Genomic DNA, 21,191 nt, shown 5'->3' with positions numbered 1-21,191 from the left:
ATTATTTATTTCCCTGAAACAACATTTATCCCAAAGATTCTAACATAATAATGAATGTGTTCATTAAACGTGTTTTGTCAGGATCCATAAATTATCTCATCGGCCGCATTAAATAAAAAAGCAACACGCGCAGTACTCCAGTAGCTGCAGTGCATTCTGGCCTCATGAACCAAGAGCCAGTGGAGAAATAACAATGATCCCCATCCTATGAATAAAAAAGATGGAATGTATGATTAAACACAAAGCACAGCAGGACCAGGCTTAGATTTCATGTGCACTATCAATGTATACATACTGAAGCATATTTCCAGTACATGTTACCGCAGTGCGTCTGCATAGAAATAATGCATCAGTAATGAAATCCCTCATGTTAAATGAATGAAAGCCTGTGGCAGGGCGATGGGAGAGGCTGTCTGAGCGAAACGTCCACTGCCTGGATGTGAGTCCTCTTCGTCTTCACCCTTCCTCCTCCTGACCTGCTGCATCTGCCGCTGTGCTTTATGCTCCAGTGTGCTCGGCGACAGATCTGATGTGTTAAAAGAGGCCTGAAAAGCTTCACTGTTCACTATTCTTGTGATGTAGATGTTTCAAAAGCTGTCAGGTGTTATCTTTGTCTCAGCTGCTTTTGCATTCTTCTGTCTCTCCTTTTGTTTATCACAGGCACCGAGTTAGAATCACTTCATCCGCCAGCAACAATGAGTACGCTTGAATTTGTGTTTTTTACTGTCGTGTAGGAACATACTGTGAGCTGACATTGTGAAATGTGAAGCAGCCCTCTGATGCACATGCTCGGGACTACAGGGGTGCACATTCTGTGCAAATTGGCAGTGTAGGACAGTCTGTATTTATTATTCGTATACAATTTGCTATTACCTTTTACTTGACATACCTCTGCTTTCCTTCTATTGGAAAATAATAGTAGCTAGCCATGACCTAAGCATGTGCAGAAAGTAGCCATGGTTGTACCAGTGCACCCAGGGGGTCGTGACACAATAGGACAGGCGAGAACACACACCTGGCTGCGGGCCACACTGATCACCTGATCTCCCAAGCAGACATCTAGAACCACAAAAATCAGACAGGAGCAACAGAATAGATCGTTCTGTCAGTGTGAAGAGTGTTACTACAGCTTAAACACAGCTCAAAAACAAAAATGACCAGAGCTACTGCGCAAGTTAACAGTTTGAGTCCAGCATTGCAAATACAGCGAACAAAGCCAGTCAATCAGAGGCAGGAGTAGGGCGGGTCTTCTGAGAAGTCTGTCTTCTTGAGCAGTATGATTGCCCCCTCTCCTTCTCAAACAGAACAATGTAATAACAATGAGAGATCGTGGAATGTATTTACCCTGATTTCCCTTGTTAAATGCCTGAGCTTTACAAGCACGGGATGTCGTAACTGTCCTGCTGTGGTACCACAACATTTTTTTAGCGCAGTATCGCAAAGTTTGTTATACTCATCCAATAATAACTCACTCCTATTTACATTAAGTGTAGGAGAGCAACTGTTTGAAAATGATCACACAACTAATAATCACACATACATGCAAAGAGGAATAGTCATTCAGACACATGGATTTAATGTATATCTTACAAACTGTCACGTTTAAAAAAAAAATGTGGTGGCCTATAACACAAGTTGGCAATCAGACTAGAACACTATTAGCATGGCTAGCAAATGCTAACTGCGTGGATGATCAAAAAGCACATCGACCACATCGCCAACAAACCATGGCATGACACTCCCACACCGCCACGTGCCTTACGCTGTCTGAATGAGGCCTTACACTGTTTTAATATGACAATACGTCCATCTATCTAAACTGCATTTTCATCACTTAAATCTGGTTTTCGGGATAGACATTTTAAGTGGCCTCAGTCAGTTTAGCTTCCCTGCAGTGATGGACTTCATCATTGCCGTTTGCTTGATACATGTCAAACAAATGGCAACAATAAAATCTGATCGCCGGCAGATATGTATCCCCGCGCAAGATGTTTGGGTTGGTAAGCGAAACAGTTCCGCGGCTCTCACAGTGTGAGGCTTATTGTCAAACTGTGATGAACTGCTCGGCACCTCCTGCTGCACAATGCTGTCGTTCAAGGCTTGTGGGATTATAATGATAGAGACTGAAGATAAAGCCGAGTGCAGTAGAAACTTGGTTAGGAGTAATATCTTCTCTCCCCTCCTGACTCTGTCTCTGAGCCTGAGGTGAGGACTGTAAATTGCTTGTGTATTATCGTCATGTTAGTAATCATCATTAAGAGGATTAGATGGAGCACTCTAACCAGGAAGAGACGCGCGCAGCCAATCATCACCGCCGGAGACTTGATTGGTGGCACACACACACACACACACAGTCACCTTTTACAAGTTTTTATTGAGCTTTGTTTAATGAAGCACTGTCAACACTGCTAATCACCTGTATCTCCACTTCCATGCTCTGCTTGCATTCTTCATTTAAATCCCAATTTGGCAGCGCTTAAGTATTTGTGTAGGATGATAAAAACCCCTTCATACACACACATACCCATAAAGAGGTGCTGCACTGTACATCACCGTTTAAACCCAATCAATCCTGTGTGTGTGTGTGTGTGTGCGTTGGCGGACCAATGTGAAATGGATCCCCCCCCCACCAAGCCTCACCCACTGTGAAAGTAAGATTAGCGACAAATTAATCCTCCTCCGGCGGCCCATAATCTTTCGCTGAGAAATGGCGGCAGATGTTATATGTGAATGCAGGCCTGTACTATGCACTTGCGGGAGCGGGCCTGTTGTTTACAGGACGCCTTATGTGTAATCAAACGCTGAGAAAATATAGTGCGGTGTAGTACTTACTGACTGCAGCGCATGAGGTTCTGCAATAGTTACGTTGGAAAGCTTGACTACTGCGTTGAATCAATAACTGACAGTCTTAACAACAAATCAGACTTCATGAGGTGTACCAAATTGGTATTTACTGCCCTTTGGGATGTTGTATTTAGTCTGAACAACCCTGTGTGTCTAGCTCCTTTTAAAACATGTCAAATGAGGTCAGAGTCTGGATTTATCAAACTGTTTAAAAAAAGAGTCTTTAAGTTAAAGTTAAACCAGAAATTCTTCAATTTTACTACAAACTTAAGCTTCAGCAGTTTCCCATACAGCCAACACAGAGCAACATCAACATTTCTTATGTCAACTTTAACTCCAAAATCAGAGTACAGTCATGTTCCCAAAACAACATGACTTTTGCAGCTTACCAGCTCTTCATAAGGTTTGTACAATGCCGATTCACAACAAAAGTCATCTTGTGACACTTTCCAAATTGATCAGGTCTAGACCATATTCCTTGATCAGTTTATTTATAGAGCCCCAACTTTACCCAATGAGCAAGCACTTGGGGACAGTTGTGAGAAAAAAACTTAAACCAGACTTAATGGTGGGCGGACATCTGCCTAGAATAGCTGGGTTGAGAGAGAGGTAGGTTTAGGCACATAAAGTATTATGTTAGGTTTAGTAAAAAAAAACAACTGTTTGGTTAGGTTTTAGCGACATAACTGATTTGTGTGATTTAAAACAGGCATGTTAAAGACCTATTACTGTTCCTGTTTTCCAAAATAAGACCCAAGCTAGAATAAACCAGAATGATCCTTTTAAGTGTACTTCTTCACCTTTATGAGAACTTTATTATTTCCTAACTCCCAAGAGAATTCTCTACTTTAATGTTGAGAACTGAGCGACTGCAGGTTATAATGAATGCAGGCCCCAGTAAACAAACAGGATGGCCACAACCCTCCTTGTGGAAAGGACACAAAAGCAAAATCTAATGAAAAGGATGGGTGATGCACAGAGTGATACACACAGTGCTGCTCTGAGCTCTCTGATGTTTTTTACCGCTCATGATCTCCCCGTCAGTTTCCAGTCTTGTTACTTGGCAGAGGCGGCATCGGGTGGCATTCTCATTGTGGTGTCCTTTCAAAGCCAACAAAGGCATTATGTTGGATGTTTTAAGTGGATTGTGAAATCTGTCTGTTTCTGACCTTCTTGGGCACAACACAGCTTAATTTAGAGGAGCCGCGCTTTGGGAAGCAGCATGGGAGCATTACGTTTTTACGAGATGGCACATTAAGTGTTCCCTCCGGTTCTTAGTGGATGACAGAAAGGTCTGATTGTTGTGTTGAGCTGGAAGCTTCCCAGCTTCTCTCCACCTGCTTTTATAAGGACTAATAAACAGAGCAGGTGACGGTGCCACAGAGGAGAAGGAGAGGCAGAGAGTTGTCTTTGTGACACCATCCTTGCTCAGACTGATGAGAGTATAGTATGAAAGTTGAATAGTGTGTGTGCTGTGTTTATGTGGTGTGTGCGTGTGTGTGGAGCACACAGAGCGCCTCTTAACCTTCAGGGGATATTCTGACTGGGCCGCTGATATTTGGGCTGAAAGGAGCACCGCTCAGTGTTACAGCCAAGGGGGGTAGGAGGGGCAATTAGGGGGGTGAGGAGGGGAGGAGCGAGGCGAAGGGAGAGGGTAGTTAATGGAGTTCTTTTAAGTCATGGCTCAATAATTCAGAGGTCACAGTGAGGAGCTCCTTGCACATTTAGTCAGAAAAGGCCGAATTAGGAGCAAATGTTGGGAGTCATTGAAACTTCCTTCTTATTAACCATCAAGTTGACCAATATGTTTGAGGAAAGAGTTGGTGGATGCTGGTTGTTTGCCCAATAACCTTCCCTCGACTTCCACTCTCTGCTAACATGTTTGGACTTTGTGGCTGCAGGAGCTCTTTTTGGATGTTTAGAGCTCTTAAATACCGACAGTGACGTTTCTCATCCAGAGACAGATTGTCTTGCTTTACTGATTGCCTCCGCTGGATGTAATATAAAAATATGCATTTTTTTCAAGAATGAATTCAGGGAAACTAAACTTTCAAAGCTTACAATCTGACTCTGCAACCCTGACCTCATAGTTATTGTAATAGGCGAGCCACTGCGCACATCATCATGAGTGTGAGTGTGTTTCTGTGTGTACAGTAGCGCACAGTACCTGTCAGCACTGAGGAAATGAAAAGGCTCTGCTTTCCCATGACCTTACCTGATTCCAGACCGGCGGAATCCAGCCAGCCGGCGCAGGTGAGGGGATGGTGAAGGGTAGCGGTTTCCATGGTTACGGCTCCGTTCCCACCAACCAATGAGCCAGGTGTTGCCGTGGGACTAAGGCTGACCTTATTGTTCCCGGTGACTGGGTGGGCATACACTGGTTACACACCGTGCTCGACTGTTTTGTTTCCCAGCTGCGTCGCACTTTAACCAGTACTTCAGTGTGTGTGTGAATGTTCAGTTGAAAGCCGCAGGCAGACCAGAGACAGGAGAGACAGGATTATTGACAGATTAAACAGGACCGCGCCCGTGTCTACTTGCTTATGATGTGAGTGTTTATGTATATACCTGGAGGCAGCAGAGCAGACCGAAGCGCAGCGATAAGGCCTGTGTGGATGGATTTAATTTACGCTTATGTTGGTCAGGGTGTGTGTGTGTGTGTGTGTGTGTGTGTATGTCTGTGTTATTGTTTGTGCAGGGGACTAAGGTACCATGTGAGGACAAATAGATTTAGAAAAGGGATCTTTTCTCTTTTATTATCAGCATAAGCCTACACAGAAATTGGTTCCACCTCGAAATCATTTAGAAACGCAGAAGAAATTAGATGCCATCAACTGAAATGGTCGACTTTATTGAACTTTGATCCTCGTGGGCAGGCAACTGGAGCAGGGCCTGCACGACACACACCTTCCACAGTTGACTGTGTAGCGAACCACAGTCGGACAATGGTGAAGCTTGCTGATGTTTTCAAAGAAGCCTTTATATATGCTCAGCCGTCATCCCTATTGGAACATAAATCTCCTTTTCCTTTCATTCATATCCATTCTTCTTTCAACACCGTAAGAGCTAAAGGACAGATAAATGAAATAAAATAAATAAATAAAATTAACCTTTGTAGGTGATTCTTACCAAAGATATGCCTTATGATAATACATTTGAGCCTTAATCAACATTTCACATGAGATAATGACAATAAAACGTTTGCCACAAACACATAAAACAGATTCAAAGACTATTATTAGCTCAACATCACCACAATGAGGCCAAACATATATACACAGTACACAGAGGCTAACATTAGCATGGCTAATAGCGTATGACAATAATCATAAAATTGCTAATGCTCCCTGCTGTATTTTGCCAGAGCAGTAAAGTGCAATAATTCAGCAGATCCTAAAATCAAACAACAACAAATTCAAATTGCTGGCTAAATTGTATGCTTCCAGTGCTCCTTCACAATAAAAGCTTTTCCGTCACGTGGAATCTGCAGATTCCAATCTTTCAGATTCATTTCTGTGAACTGATATTACTGTTATCTGTATTCAAAGCTGAAAATAAATTGACCTCAGTGTTTTTTCGATGGCCCTATTTTAAGCATGAAACCAGGTCAACAATATCCTATTTCCTATTTTCTGGAAAAAACTGTTTAAAGTGTTTACAAGTGAAATAAATTACATGCATGCAAATTTAGAGGCGAGATGCTACCATTGCAATGGTGGCCACAACTTAGTTTAGCCATAGCACATCCTCCCTTTTCAAGTCCACCAATTCTAGCTTGAGCGTCCCTCATGGGAATGACAGATGACTGGAGGCACTGAATGTGTTGGCGTTTACACACAGCACGGGCCAGCTTTCAACCTGATTTATTCTGGCATCCGTCGTCATTAGCAGCAGGCTCACTGGTGCTAGCAGATAAATATCACCACGGCTCTGTGACCCATCAGTGCCACGTGGCGCAATCACACACACACACGCACACACACATTTGCACCGGAGCCGAATCTTCATTACCTTGAGCTCCACCTTAAGCCTGTGTCCACAGCAATCAGTTGACACCAATGCTCTGTCGAATCAGCAGGCTGCCTGTGAAATTGTGTGTGCGCAAAGCTTTGTGTTGTTGCCTTATTTTGTGAGCGAGCCTAAAAAGCAAATATTCCATGATTGCGTTATTACACTTAAAGCCCACTTCCTCTGAGAAAGCAGTAATTGCCTGTTTACATTGTCCACAGTAGGACTTGAGTGAGCATTATTACGGACCAGCTTCAGGTTATCAATCTGTGTGTGTGTGTGTGTGTGTGTGTGTGTGTGTGTGTGTGTGTGTGTGTGTGTGTGTGTTCTGACGGGGTAAAGACATCCCTCGCCTCCCTCTATCCTCCCCTCTGTGTTTGAAGGTCATGGGCATCTGTTGAGGCTCGTTACACTAACAAGCGCTCAGCTCACTCCCCGGGGATCTGTCAATGGATCTGGTTCGAGCCAACAGAGGGATTACAGTTCACATGCAGGGATACTGGGCGTATTTGTGGTCAGCAGAAACCCTTAGCACACACCATATTTTAATTTTTAACCAGCATTTTTTTTTTTTTTTAATCAAAAGGCCCGCCGTGAAATCCTTTTCTTTGCCTTGAACTTCCTTTGACATGTATGATGAGAGCGAGATCAGACGAACCCTTACTGTTATTTTGAAGGGATGTTTGGCCACTGAGGCAGCACAGAAAAAAATACTCGATAAGATGAGATGAAAACACTGACAGTGACAGACGACGTCCTCATTATGCCGATATTGAGTGCGCGCCGACTGGAAAGCAGAGACAGATTTACATGTTTGCTGTCAACAGATTTGTGAGTTTACAGTTGAGCGCATGAGCAGGTGTGTAGATGAGCAAATGTGGATTCTGACATTATCTGCTCTCCGCAGCAGTTGTGCAAATTTGCATCCTGTACTGCTCCCACAGCACTTTGCAAATAGAGGCAAACATTTATACAGAACTGTGTCCACTTATGCAATTGTATATAACAACCTCCTATTTATGAGGCAATGAGCTCCTGGGCGCAGGCACGTAAAAGACAGTCATTTCAGCTGTATTTCTTTTTGAGATACCTGTTTAAGCACAAAATTTGGTCACGGCTCATTGTATGTTGAACAGCAGTCTTGATTGCTATATTGTTTAATATAGTGATGACAGAGTGATGACAGAGAAGGTTACCAGCTATAAAGAACGTTTTACTTATAAATGAGATGCAAATGTATTTAAATGCATCATACTCATGCACATGCACAAAATGGGCAAATCAGCTTTAAACTATATTAATAATGTGGCTGCTGAAGAACAGATGCTTGAAGTTGATGTTACACGGAGGCTTGACATCATATCCAGGAGATAATGTCAATATGTAAATATAACTAATATATTACTGTAGGTTTATTATTAATTGCATAATTATTTTCATTTTTTCAAAGAGTCAAATGAGTTGTTTGCTCTAATCATGTGAATTATGCAGTCCAGTTATCATGTTACCTTGGATGAGGATTGCTATATCTACTGCTCTTCACTCAGTCTTCACACTCACACATCAGCAAAACCATGGAGCTGATTGTTGATTTCAGAAAGGAGGCAAAGACACACTCCTTATCCACATCAGTGTTGCTGAGGTGGAGCAGGTGAACAGTTTTGGGAATGCCAGGTCCAAAGGTTTCCCAGCACAACATTGCATTCTTACGAGATGATGAATTTGTGGTTTCTGATCAAGTTATTCACATCACCTGTGTTGTGGCTGATCGGTGAAACTGCCCACACTGCTCTTTAAGAGACATTATTATCTTGGGAGCTGTAGTTTTTGTTTGTTTGTTTGTTTTTCAATCTTAAGAATTTAATGGTATGTGAACCTGATATTAGTAAGTATTCCTAATGCCTGACACCAGGTCAGATTCTGACAAGGCATAAAATAAATAATTTTGTATTTGGGAGTGCTGAGGATGAAGTCCAGGGTCTCACAGACTGAGGAAAGAAGCTGCTCTCTAGTCTGGTGGTACTGCGCCAAAACAAAGTTTACTTGCTCTGAGGGCCTCCACAGGGGCCACCAGAATTGACAAAGAATCAGAGCTACTTGTTGCTGCTTTAACATTACTGCTCTCAAACTCTAAATTCTCTTAAGAGCGCTATAGCAGATCCATGGATTAACCATAGATACATATTCTTTTATACAAAAATATAGAATGAAATGTTCAGTAAGAGATAGCATTCAGTCACAGTAGCTAATGTGTGACATCAGGTTTTGATCTCTTATAATTAGTAGAATTACAGGCACGTCAAATAGAGCATTTCTGTTTTACTACCGTTCATGAAACACGTCAATATGCTAATGCTATGCTTTAAGTGCTATCAAAAAAAAAGCTGAATTTGTTGCTAACATGGTTGTTTAGTCTTAACTACTTGTAATGTGGATGGTAAACATGCACTGTTGAGAAGGTTTCATGATGGAGATATACTGTATGTATCTGTTTCCAGTGTACCAGTACATAATTTTTTATTCTCATCATCAGCTTTCCTGATGTCAGTAACACATGTTCATCCATGAACATGAGGCAGATGACGTGTGGAATAAACTGCATTAAATCCTTGGCTTTCTCGTTAGCGCTTCATTTTCTTTCCCGTCGATCCTCTGCCGTCCTTCAGCGCTTTTCCATCCAGAGTAATTGGAGAGAGCGTGTTGGCGGGGGCGAAGTGTTGCATTGGCTGCTCCCACTGAGCCGCTGCCAGCAGCTACTGCTCTGTATCGAGTTGTGTAAAGAGCTGAGATTCAGCCAAACAAACGCTGAACTGTGGCTTCGCCCTTGGCATATAGTCACTGCTCTCATTATTTATCCCTGTAGCTTTCTACTGTACCCCCTTCTCACAGCAGTTGGTCGCTAAGGCGATGGTACCCAAAGTGGCGTCCTTGAGTAAAGGTCTAGGGGGACGACAGCAGAACAAAGTGTAGATAGTTTTCACTCTTGCATCAATCACAGGACTGTAGAGCTTCGGATCATCAGCCTTTTCTTCAGTGAAAGGCGATGAAAATCTTCTCAGGGACTTCACCGAAAAAACCCAAAAACATTAATATTTTCCAGTTAGTCCCAACAATTGTGGTTTAAGTCCTGCTGATTCCTCGTGCTGATACATATGCAGACAGTGATGCACTTGCTCATGTAAAGTCTTAACTGATCCCTCTTGTATTCCTAGTTACTCTGTTTTGATGGGTTCGATTGGGTAAAGGGTCTTTAAAGTGATGTCTCCTCTCTGTTTTTTCAGTCATGCGGAGGAATCCCTTTGTGGTGGACGGCTGCTGTAGGAAAGGGTCCCGCAATGCCTTGCAGGAGCTCTACAACCCCACACAGGTAGGTCTTTACATATCTCTGTCTGTCTCTCTTGAGCCTCATCTGTTCCTACGGTGTGTGCACCTCTGAGGTGTTGGCACAGTCTGCTTGATTGTAGCATTTTCAGTGGATTGTTGCTCAGTCCCTGCAGACTGTGACGTGTCTGTCAGTGCCCAGATGACAGCCTGGAATCAGCAATCTTTCACACTGGCTGGTCCATGAAAACTCCAGGGGACAGAATTAGCATAATGGCCGCCTATCTTCTGTGTGGTAGGCAAACAAGCTTTACAGGCCTGAGGCGACAAAATCATCTTCTGGCAGTCCGGGAATGAGAACAGACAATAATGGGGACCGGGTTTCCTGAAGTCTGACAACTTCCCTCTCTCAAGGATGGAGAGGGAAGAAGCAGCTACTAGAGTAAAGTGTTTTGCATCAGCAGGTATTATCCCTCACCTGTCGCCATGAATAGCGGGACTATTATTGCTCTGTCGGTGTCTGTTCCAGCCAGTGAGTCCTCACTTCATTTAGTATTTCACAATTTAGATATAAAAAACTTAATGAGATGGCAGCCATCGGAGAACATGACACCTGCTATAACCACATGATTGCCGGAATGAAATTAAAGCATATTACAGGTTGCGGTTTTAATGGCTTTCCTGCTTTATTGGGCAGTTTACTGTGAGGAGAGACAGAGGGGCTGTGGCAGGATGGGATGAAGATGGTGACAAAGGTCTCAACCTGCTGAGCTTGCAGGACACCCAACGTTAATGGTTACTGTTAAAGCTGCGCCAGGCAAGATTTTAAAGGCAAAATCACATAAACAATTCTACAGGTCAAAATGTGGGTGAGGGTATCTCATTAATAATACAGATTTGCTACAGTTGACCAAACTTCTTAAAAATGTTCTTAGTAATCTTTAATAACTGTATCTTCATTTCACAAAATTAAGCCCATTAACTACGATTCTTGGGTATTTTATGAAGTCATTACCGCTGACCACTTTCCAAAGCATATTATATACGTTTTTGGATGATTTCCTACCCTAAAGGCAGTCATTAGTTTTAAGGGAAAAAAATAAGCTTTTTGGCAGCCCAGTCGATGTGGCTGCCAAAAAGTGTTTCATTCATATAAGCCATTACTGTGTAAGGAAATCAAATTTGGAAGGGAAGGAGCAAATGTTGTGAAAAGTAATGCATACTGAGTCACTACTAACCCCAAAGCCCCTCTGTGTAGAATTCCTTTGTCATTATAGCTTTCTTTTATTTTTCTTTTCAAGTTTTTACTTTCTAGAAAAATGTTACAACCCCAGTCACAACTGATGCATCCTGTCTGTGGTCTAAGCCTTTCTCAGTACAAGGAGGTGGAAATACAGTTTGGGTCACATGCATTGTAATTAGCCTCGCTTAAAGCTGCAGGAACACAATTTCCAGAACAAAATGTTTTACCAATAAAACACCACTAAGCCCACCAGTAATGTCTGTAATAATCCCTCACTGCATAAGAAGACTCTGAGAGACTACATGTTTTGAAAACGTTCAACTTAAGGAAATAAAAACTCAACTTGGTAAAAAAAAAAAAAAAAGATAAATAAAAAGGTGATAATAATTCTATCTGGCACAGACCTCCAAGTGTCCTTGAACGCATCACTGAAGAGAATATCCAAAACAGCACCCGTTTGCAAAGATAATGTAATTCTGCCAAAAAGCAAGGCGCCGTACTGTTCACTCTGATGGATTACCAATCTCAAGCAAGTGAGCTGAAACCAATAGGTCCCTTGAGGGTTGGAAATCAATTCTAGAACCTAAAAAGGGCTGGCAAGGATGATAAGTATACACAATGTGTAGTTTATGGGCTACATCATGCAAAACCACATTTCCCCTAAATGGACGTTTTGGAACATCGTAGAGGGAATACTATATGTATGTATTTTTTCAGAAGCTAGAAAAAACAATTATTTGGTGGTGGCTGGTGTGTGTGTGTTGTGTTTGAGGACAGCCCATCAGTAGTGTGGTGCAGTAGCTGAGGGGACGACAGGAGGACACTGCTGGGGGAGATGCTATCATGGTGAAGGATTGGATAGTTTCTGCTCTTCTTCTGTTGTCCCATCACTGTCATCCCCACTATCTATCACACTGTCTGTCTCCCCCTTTCTTCTGCAACCAACCAGGGCATGTCTGCTCACATCTCCACCAGTTCCTTTATTCCCCCTGCTCTGCCACTTCTGTCCTTTGCTGTCTCCACGTCACTCCACCCCCCCTCACAATTTCTCGTTTCATTTCTTTTTCTCTTTAGGCTTTAAGTGGTTTTCTGGGACACTAAGAATAGACCAGGTGCACGTGGACCCACCGTAGTTTAATTTGCTATGGAGGATTTTTCCACACGTTCTCGCTCATGTGAAGTCCCATTGATATGTTTCTGTGTGCACGGGGGGTGTTACTGAAGCTAGAGTAAACTTTAGCAGGGTGTTTGGGGTCAGTGGTCAAGACAGAGCTGTTGCTGTGTGTGTGTGTGTGTGTGTGTGTGTGTGTGTGTGTGTGTGTGTGTGTGTGTGTGTGTGTGTGTGTGTGTGTGTGCGCGTGTGTGTGTGTGTGCATTGCATGTTGTTCCTGTCGCACCGTCCTTGTAGACAGTAGACCTGTTGGAATTATAGACCTTCAGAGAGAGGACATTCTTGCCATAATTTAGAGGACATTTTCACTTCTTCACCGGTTGACTTCAGCTTTGGTGCACTTGAGAAAGTCGCTTGTTTGGCGACAAGTTTGCAAAAGAACCAAAACCTGTCCTCAGCTCCTGTCGCACACATCCTTCACTGTATTCAGAGACCAGGAGGATAAACTGGTGTTTTGTCGAGGAACCTTAATCAACCGAAAAACAAACTCCTTTCATGAGATATAAGATGATAAGATCTAATATGTAACTTTTCGCAATAAAATGTCAATTTTATAGCTACACCTTTGTCATTTATTTTGTTGAGGTGTGTGCTACTGTTCAAACCCAGAGAAATACACATATTTACTGAAGGTAATGATACATTTCATGTCGTGGCCTAATACTATACTTCTGGAAGAGAGTCAGAGAGTGAGGAGAGAAGTTGGCGAACAAGAAGAAGAACAACCATCATTGCAGATGATATATATATATATATATATATATATATATATATATATATATATATATATATATATATCATCTGCAATGATGGTTGTTTAATGGTGTGATCACTACTAGAAGAGCATGTATTGCATAACTCCACAAACAGCCAGGTTACTCTAATGTCCATAAGCCGAAAACTAGCGAGCAACAACACGCACCAAGAATGTGTGTGTCTGAATGTAGTTGGGCCTCTCAGTTAACTCAGAACTAAACAGAGCCTCCCGTTCTCTCTCCAACAATGGAGGTCACCTCTGCGGATCATTGTGATGATTATCCACTTTTCCAACCCCACAGTTAAGAAGTAATCAAGACTTTAATTCAAGGCCTGCTGTCAAGGCCTGGAGGTACAGTAGGCAGGGAGTAACACAGTGTCTTTGAGGCTTCCAAAGGTTTCACAGAGATCCTCTTCTGTGCTATTTTTATCTACGGTGTGTTTAGACTGCATTCCAGTAAACCTGAACGCTGTGTCCTTGGGACTTAAACTGGTTTCATTAATCAAAATTAAAATCAGAGTGAGTTGATTTGCCAAATGCAGTAAAGCTTCAGAGGAAATGATTTGATGTGGCCACACACATGGTCAGATATCATCTAAATACAGAGAAGGAAACACAGTAATAATCTGTCCTCCTCATGGAAATATTTTTTCCTTCCTACCAGTAATCACAGGCCGGCTCACAGAGGCATGTAGACACCATTATTACCAAGCCAGAGCCTGGCTCAGAGTTAAATGCTGATTCAGAATGAGGCTGGTGAGAAGGATGTGCACATTTGTGCGCGGTATTGCTCTGGGTTTGAATCAGGGACAAATGACTCAAAGCTAACACTAATGGAAGGTTGTAATGGAAGTATGTATTTATAGTCTGCGTGCGTCTGTTGTAGGTATCTGTGTTTAAGAAGATCAAATGTTCCCACGAGGCTAGAGAGCCGAGGAAAATCCACCAAAGTAAAAGCCTTTGATGATTTGTCTTTTAAGGTAAAGGTTTCTGTAAGGGTTTTAGCTGTGAGACTGAAAATCATACATACCTAATCTTAATCCAAGAGAAGAGGAATAACACCACAGTGAGGAATCAATAACTTACAATGACTTACTGAGAGGGACATTGCTAGCAGTTGGACTAAATCCTTAAAGAGCTCAGAGGAAATTTGATTTGATCTATAGTCCAGGACCACTCGGTGACTTAATCTGTTAAGGATCATTGTATTGAGATTGTTATAATAATAATAATAATAATAATAATAATAATAATAATAATAATAATAATAATAATAATAATAATAATAATAATGATGATGGCGGTGATAATACGGGTCAAGCAGGACTGCAGGAGCAGGGCCAACCACAATACATGGGAACCTGCGAGACGAGAAAGCACAGAAACTCTGGGTAAGAAGCCAAGTTAGTATCCTTCTTTAATGAGACATTAAGACAGATAAAGAGGAAGAGAGAGGAGCTTAGTGCATCACTGGATGTCCCCCGGCACTCTAAGCCTATAGCATAGAAACCTAACCCATGACTTACTTTGGTATGCAATGAGGATTCATTGTGAACCTGTACAAACTGAGATCTATCTGATAAATATGACTTAAACCGGCACAATGCAGTTCCCTAACTGCCAATTAAATTTTCCAGTCCATTTTTTCAACGTCCTTCGTCAGATGCAATTAGAAGCTCATTTGCAAATTTAAGCTATGCTGTTTTGATGCTTTAATCCGGGATAGACATATTCGTACACAGCCAGGTTTTAGTAAGACTAAATCAATATTGTGCTCTAACACGAAATGATTTACTAAAACAGCTTTGGATGATGGAGATTCAATATCTAATAGTCCACACTTAATTTGAGCAGTGTCAGAGTTGATTTTTATCAGGTTTTTATGTTAGACTCTTTTTTAAATTGATTTAATTAAGGTCTTCTTGAGTGGTTCTTCAGTGGTTTCACAGTTAAATGTTAAAACACTGTCTCGGGGCACCCCTGTAGCTTGGTTGGTAGAGCATTCAACGGATTCACGGAGGCTTTGTCATTCCTCCCCCTCTCTCATCCCATTCCCTGTCATCTCTCAATCTGTCTGTTCAATGAGGCCATGAAAAGGCCAAAAAACCCCAAAAACTTTTCAAAGAAAAAAAAATGCTGTCATCGTGTAACGTCCAGCTGTCACGTCACCAACATCCCCCTTCACCCTCTGACATGAAATCATATACCTGCAATGTAATACAGTTGTAGATATGATACATACAACATGTGCAAATGTAATGTACAGTTTCGAGAAACTTACTATGCCAACGTTTTATCCTGGTGACTAGGCTGGCATCTCATTCTTTAGTCATTACCCAGAGCTCCTGATCATTAGGACAGTGGGGTAGACTGATGAATAAGGAGAGAGACTCAGAATCTTTGCAGTTAGGTCTTTGTCCTCCCCAAAATAGAACACGATTTAAATTTCTACGAATGCAAATTTGAGGCAATATGAGCAAGTCGTCAGTCCTGGTTGAGCAACCAGTAGCTATCACAGGAAATGGTTTGAAATAAGCATGCTCTGAATATTCATCATGTTGTGGAGAAAAAGTAATTTCAGTGTTTGTTACAATGAACGCATTCGGCGAAGGGAGGAAAGTGTCTGCGTGTGTCTGTGTCACTAGATAATACCTGTCTGGATTGTTCCAGCAGCTGCAGATATCCTGCTAACCACACAAGCCCTTCACTTTAGTTGAGTGCATACGTGCATGTGCATCTGTGTGTGTGTGTGTGTGTGCGTGCGTGCATGTGCATCTGTGTGTGTGTGTGTGTGGGTGGGTGGGTGTGTGTGTGTGTGTGTGTGTGTGTGTGTGTGTGTGTGTGTGTGTGTGTGTGTGTGTATGTTTTCACACGCCTAAACCCCTCATGCTCCCTGGAATTGGCACCCTGGGCCAGATTATGCGGGAGCAGGGCGGCAGAGACTGGCACAGACTTGAAAGAAACGTCGCACCTTTCACCCACAGCAAAGAAGCAAAAGCATCTGTTTGAGTTGTTGCTCTGCTGTAAAACCATCAGACCGGAGCACAGTTATACATTGCGGTTTGAGATGTGTGTGCGTGCGTGTGTGTGTGTGGGGCGGGCGGGGGTGGGGGGGGCTGGATAAGTCATTCTAAGACAAAGGGATTTAGAGGAGGAGGCTTTCCTCTTTTTGTGTCTGTCCATCTCTGGAGGCTGCATATGAACAGGGCTGAAGAAAAGGAGCTGAAAGGAGAGAGACAAAGGGATTGAGAGGAAATGAGCGCTCTCTGCTCTCTGAGAGGATCAACTTCGAAGAGAGAAAACACTGTATAGGAAACATGTGTACATAAGACTCATAGTTTCCCCGTGACCAAAGGGAAACTGTTTCATGATCTTGACCTGACATGCTTATTTCCTTGAGATCCTTGAATTATTTCAATGCACGGTGCGTCACACATCCAGCTAGGGACCCTTGTCACATGTCATCAGTGTTTCTTTCCTGAAAAAGCATTAGGATCATCATTTGCATCACCAATTTCCCCAACCAGATTTAAATTGTTTTTTGGTTTTTTTTCCATTGGATCTCATGTCCACACTGTTTTTTTTTTGTTTGTGTGTTGTTGTTCCTGCTGCAAGAGGAACATTTCACTGCAGCCGACAACAAACACAATTCTCTTGTTGCATTGAAGGGTGACAAAATGCTTCTGGCATCAGAAAGTGAAGAGAAAATGAAGAAAATGACTGAGCAGCAGCTTTCCTCAAAGTCATTACAAAATGCAGTGAAACTGAAATGAAACTGAAGAAGAGAGCTATAAGGGAGCTATATCTAGAGAGTTTTTTTTTTTTTTTTGAAGACTTCGCTTTTTTAAAAGTTACATTGCCATTGGAACTGGAAGTTTGGTTATGTCGTGGGCATCATCTTGAAATAATATTTATATATATGATAATGTTATTTACATACAATTTTTGTAACAGCATTTTTTTTTTATTTTAGATTTAGATAACATTATCTGTGATTGTGATATAAGTACATGTCAAATGCAAGGATAATGCATCAATGAAAAGGGCTTTACCTGCAAACATCCATGTGGGGGACCAAACCAGGATAGGCTCGATCAAAATGTCCATAGAAGGACAAGTGTTTTGGGGATAGACTGCAGGCATTGCTCCTTTGATAAGACAAACAAAGTATTAATGCCTCTGTACGGAGCATTTTGTCCTGCTCATCCCTGAACCCCACAATATTTTTACACTCCATACTGATGGAACAATCTCCATGAGCACTTTTTTGTTCTCGTATCACGCTCAAAATAAAACAACCCTATTAAGATAAAAGGTTTCATTGTATGCAAATGCTTTGACTCACACATATACTGAGCCTGATTTGAGCAGACTGTAAATTTCTCACAGCACTTTACTTCAGTCCCTCACAGACATGCAGGCATTATACAGCACGGTGTGGGTGTTACAGTGCAGTGTACTGACCGAGAGGGAGTCGGGAAATGCCAAGTCTTAGCCAGCTATGTCAGCTCATGCACAGTAACTTATTCAACAAATAATGGTCCATCAAAAACTTTTGACCAACTGTATAATGAAATTGTGAAATATCTCACTTCATCAATCATTGTTTGCATTGTAGGAAATGACTTTGAGTTGTCCATCACCTGGACTGAATACTTTGTTACAGGCACTGGAGGTTAAGGAGTCCATTTAAAAGAGACAAGTAGGAAATCAGCAAATTAGGTACATAATAGACTGTATGTGTTATGTGAAAACATGAATATAAAACATGAAGTCTTATTACATATAGCTACTGTGTGCATATATTATCACACTTATTAGGAAAGGCAATTTATTTGTAATAGCACAATTCAGACACAACTCAAAGTGCTTTACGGGGCATACACATAACATTAAAAGAAAGTAGAAATTGTGTTCAAAATACATTAAAACAAGTTAAGAAATAGGAAAGTAGGCTGAAATAGAAAAGAGACACGTTTAAAAGAGACAAGACTAGAAAACCTTGAGATGGTTTCAGTGAAAGGTAGTGGCAAACAGAAAGGTCTCTATCACAACAACAGGTGCACATACAGCTCTCTGTCAGCAATGGAAGTTCTGAAGTTCTACAGACTTCACACTGATGCAGCCCACTGCGCCACGTGCTCTTAATTCATCTCTAAATGTTAGCGCTTAGCTCGATTTGAAAGCCATACTCCCGCTGCTTTGAACGGAGTCACGCGGAGGCGTAACTGTGGTGAGATCCATAACGGTGCACCAGCTCCTGCTAATACCCGCCGCTTAATGGAATGTGCACGAATGCGTAAAATAACAAATTCAGGTAGCATCATTTGTAGCACCACTGTATCCACATGTAGACTAACAATACTGCAATAACACCTCCCTTCATAACTGATTCATTGATTCAACTACAGGATCATTTTTGGGGATGTTGTTCTTGCTACAGCTGAACTGTATCGCATTACACTGGGAACGTGACAAGGGCATTTAAATCAATGAAGTTAGGCTATACTACATCCGTGTGTCTGCATGCCAGAATGCACGTAGTTACAATTGTTTTAGGGACAGATAGAAGCCGATGCTGAACAATCGATCGAAAGCCACACCTTTGTTAGGTTTTGTGGTGAGCAACAGAAAAACAACCCATCAGCATTCTCGTGTTTTTACCAGCTAGCTTTGATTTTAGCAGACATCACATCACAGTACATGACTTCTGAGTGAAGAGTCCTTCTCAAGAAAATGAAAAAAAAAAAATAATCTTTTGAGGGATTTGATCCGTCAGCTTTCCAGGTTCAAGTGTAAAACAGAGAATGTTACCGCTTGATAAGTAAAATCCTCCAGCTTCCCCTTCACCTCCTTTTACTCCTGTCTCTCCGCTGATTTTTTTCTCCCTGGGGAGTAAAGCACGCCATGCAGAGAGAACAAGGGTAAAGTGCTCATGAAAGCAAAAAGACACTTTGATGGCTCTGAGGGAAAGTCAGAACAGTTTGTCATTATCTTGTCAGTGGTGCTATAATTAAACCCCCACTTTTCTCTTTGAGACACACACACACACACACACTCAAGAGACACACAAGAGACACACTGGTCTCCACGCAAGTAACAAGCACACATGCGTACAGACATAATTATGTGGTCGTCTGATGTACAGCAGCAAACACATATCAGTGCCTGCGATACAGTGTGCAGCTGCAGCACTGGTGATGCTGCTTCTTCTACCGTCCTGTTTTTCACAGCGTAGCTCGAATGCAATGAGTCGAAATGACAGAAAACAAGGTGCAAATGTTTATCACTGGGTCTGAGGTGCATTCGTAGGCACTATGGACTTTACCCTGGGAATCAGCCGAGTCTCTGAGCTCAGGTAGCAGGTTTAATGTTACCGTGGGACAGGGAGAGTCAGGCTTACCCAGGTGTCAGATATCCTGCAGATTTATCTGAAGTGACCACAGCAGAGATCGTTGACCTGTCATGTTTACGTGGTTTATGTGTTGCCAGTTTGTTGTCAGCAGTCAGCTGCAGGGCCTGTATTTAAACAATGTATTTCATTATTTTGTGAAAGTTGCATCCTGTGGTTAAGCAGCCGTGAGAAGGATAGTTTTCAAAAGGCTTTTACAGGCGTGTGGGGCATTCAAGGACACACCAGAATCATGTTGTTTCCTCTTTTTTTTTCAACAGAGTCAAAGATACAGTATGGATGGGATCATTTTTGGAAGAGTTTTGAGAACAGCAACTGCATCAGTGCACACAATAATGAGTCAGGGATAGGGTTCAAGGAAAGATGGAATTTCGTTGAGCCTTGTTGAATCCTCTTCAGCTCTTGGGTTGAGTCGGAGCCATCCTCTGCACTTTGGATGTGTGAAGAGTGACTATCAGAAGTTTAAGCATATGTTAGGCCAAAGACTATACTAGCTTTCACTGCAGGGATGTTTAATAGTGACACTAACAGTGATATTATCTGGGCATTAGCTTTCATTAGAGCATTCCTTTTTATCTGCCCCCCGTGACTCCTCCTGCTTTATGGAAGTTGAATAATAAATCATTGGAGTGCCTCTTTAAACTCATTCCTCTACCACTAACATTTTCCATTCAGGAAAAAAAAAAAAAAATCTCGATAATTAGTGCTTCCTTCCACAGTTATATCCCTGTCAGGGTGGAAGGGCCATCGTGGGGCACTAAAATCTCTTCAATAAAAAAACCTCTGCTATGATCATCTGTTAACAGCACCTTAAGGCCTGAGGTTTTCACTGCACTTTTTACAGACGACCATCCCTGAAGTGCTTAGAGAAAAAATAATATCCACACTCCCACTGGTGGGCAACACTGACTCACCTAAATTAGACTTTTGTCAGAAGGGAAATTTAGATTTAGCAAGAAAAAAAAAAAGAATACATTATCATAATTGTCGTGAATTGCAAATGGGAATAAATAAAGAACTTAACATAACCCTGCAGCAAATAGGATCATGTTTTAACATGGCGGCACATGCAGGTAAGTCAGCCAGTGGCTCCCATGAACTTCGTCCCGTCTGGAAACATCACAAACTGGCATGGCTCATGATCAGCCCAGTACATGAAGGCTCTACAGCGGGTGATTAAAACTGTGCGATGGCGCACAGAGCCCAAAGCCCAAAACTGAACCCTGTACCTTGTATTGTGTGGATGCCTGTATGTGTTTGCATGTTTGTTTGGCCCCAGCAGGAAAGCCCAGTGCTTTTAGCCCCTGGCCCTCTGGTATACACAGTGTCCATTCACTGCCTCCCTGCAGTGCTCTTACGTAACAGCACATAACAGGCATCAGCACAAAAATCATGAATCAGTAGATTCACAGTTTTTTTTTTTTTTTTTCTACGG

At 42.0% G+C, this 21,191-nt stretch overlaps 1 protein-coding gene across 3 annotated transcripts in view; it reads left to right on the top strand.

Annotated features, from left to right (window-relative positions):
* chst11 (carbohydrate (chondroitin 4) sulfotransferase 11) overlaps positions 1-21,191 on the top strand; it is an 84,390-nt gene that overhangs the window by 47,464 nt on the left and 15,735 nt on the right. For all 3 annotated transcript variants that reach the window (XM_037122340.1, XM_037122339.1, XM_037122341.1), the window contains exon 2: positions 10,134-10,219. In XM_037122340.1, the coding sequence (XP_036978235.1) occupies positions 10,134-10,219 (86 nt within the window). The remainder of the gene's footprint in view (positions 1-10,133; positions 10,220-21,191) is intronic.

Source organism: Acanthopagrus latus, chromosome 14 (genome assembly GCF_904848185.1).
Source record: "Acanthopagrus latus isolate v.2019 chromosome 14, fAcaLat1.1, whole genome shotgun sequence".
Taxonomy (NCBI): Eukaryota; Metazoa; Chordata; class Actinopteri; order Spariformes; family Sparidae; genus Acanthopagrus; species Acanthopagrus latus.
The sequence above is the reverse complement of the archived record's forward strand: the minus strand, read 5'-3'. Positions and strand labels throughout refer to the sequence as shown.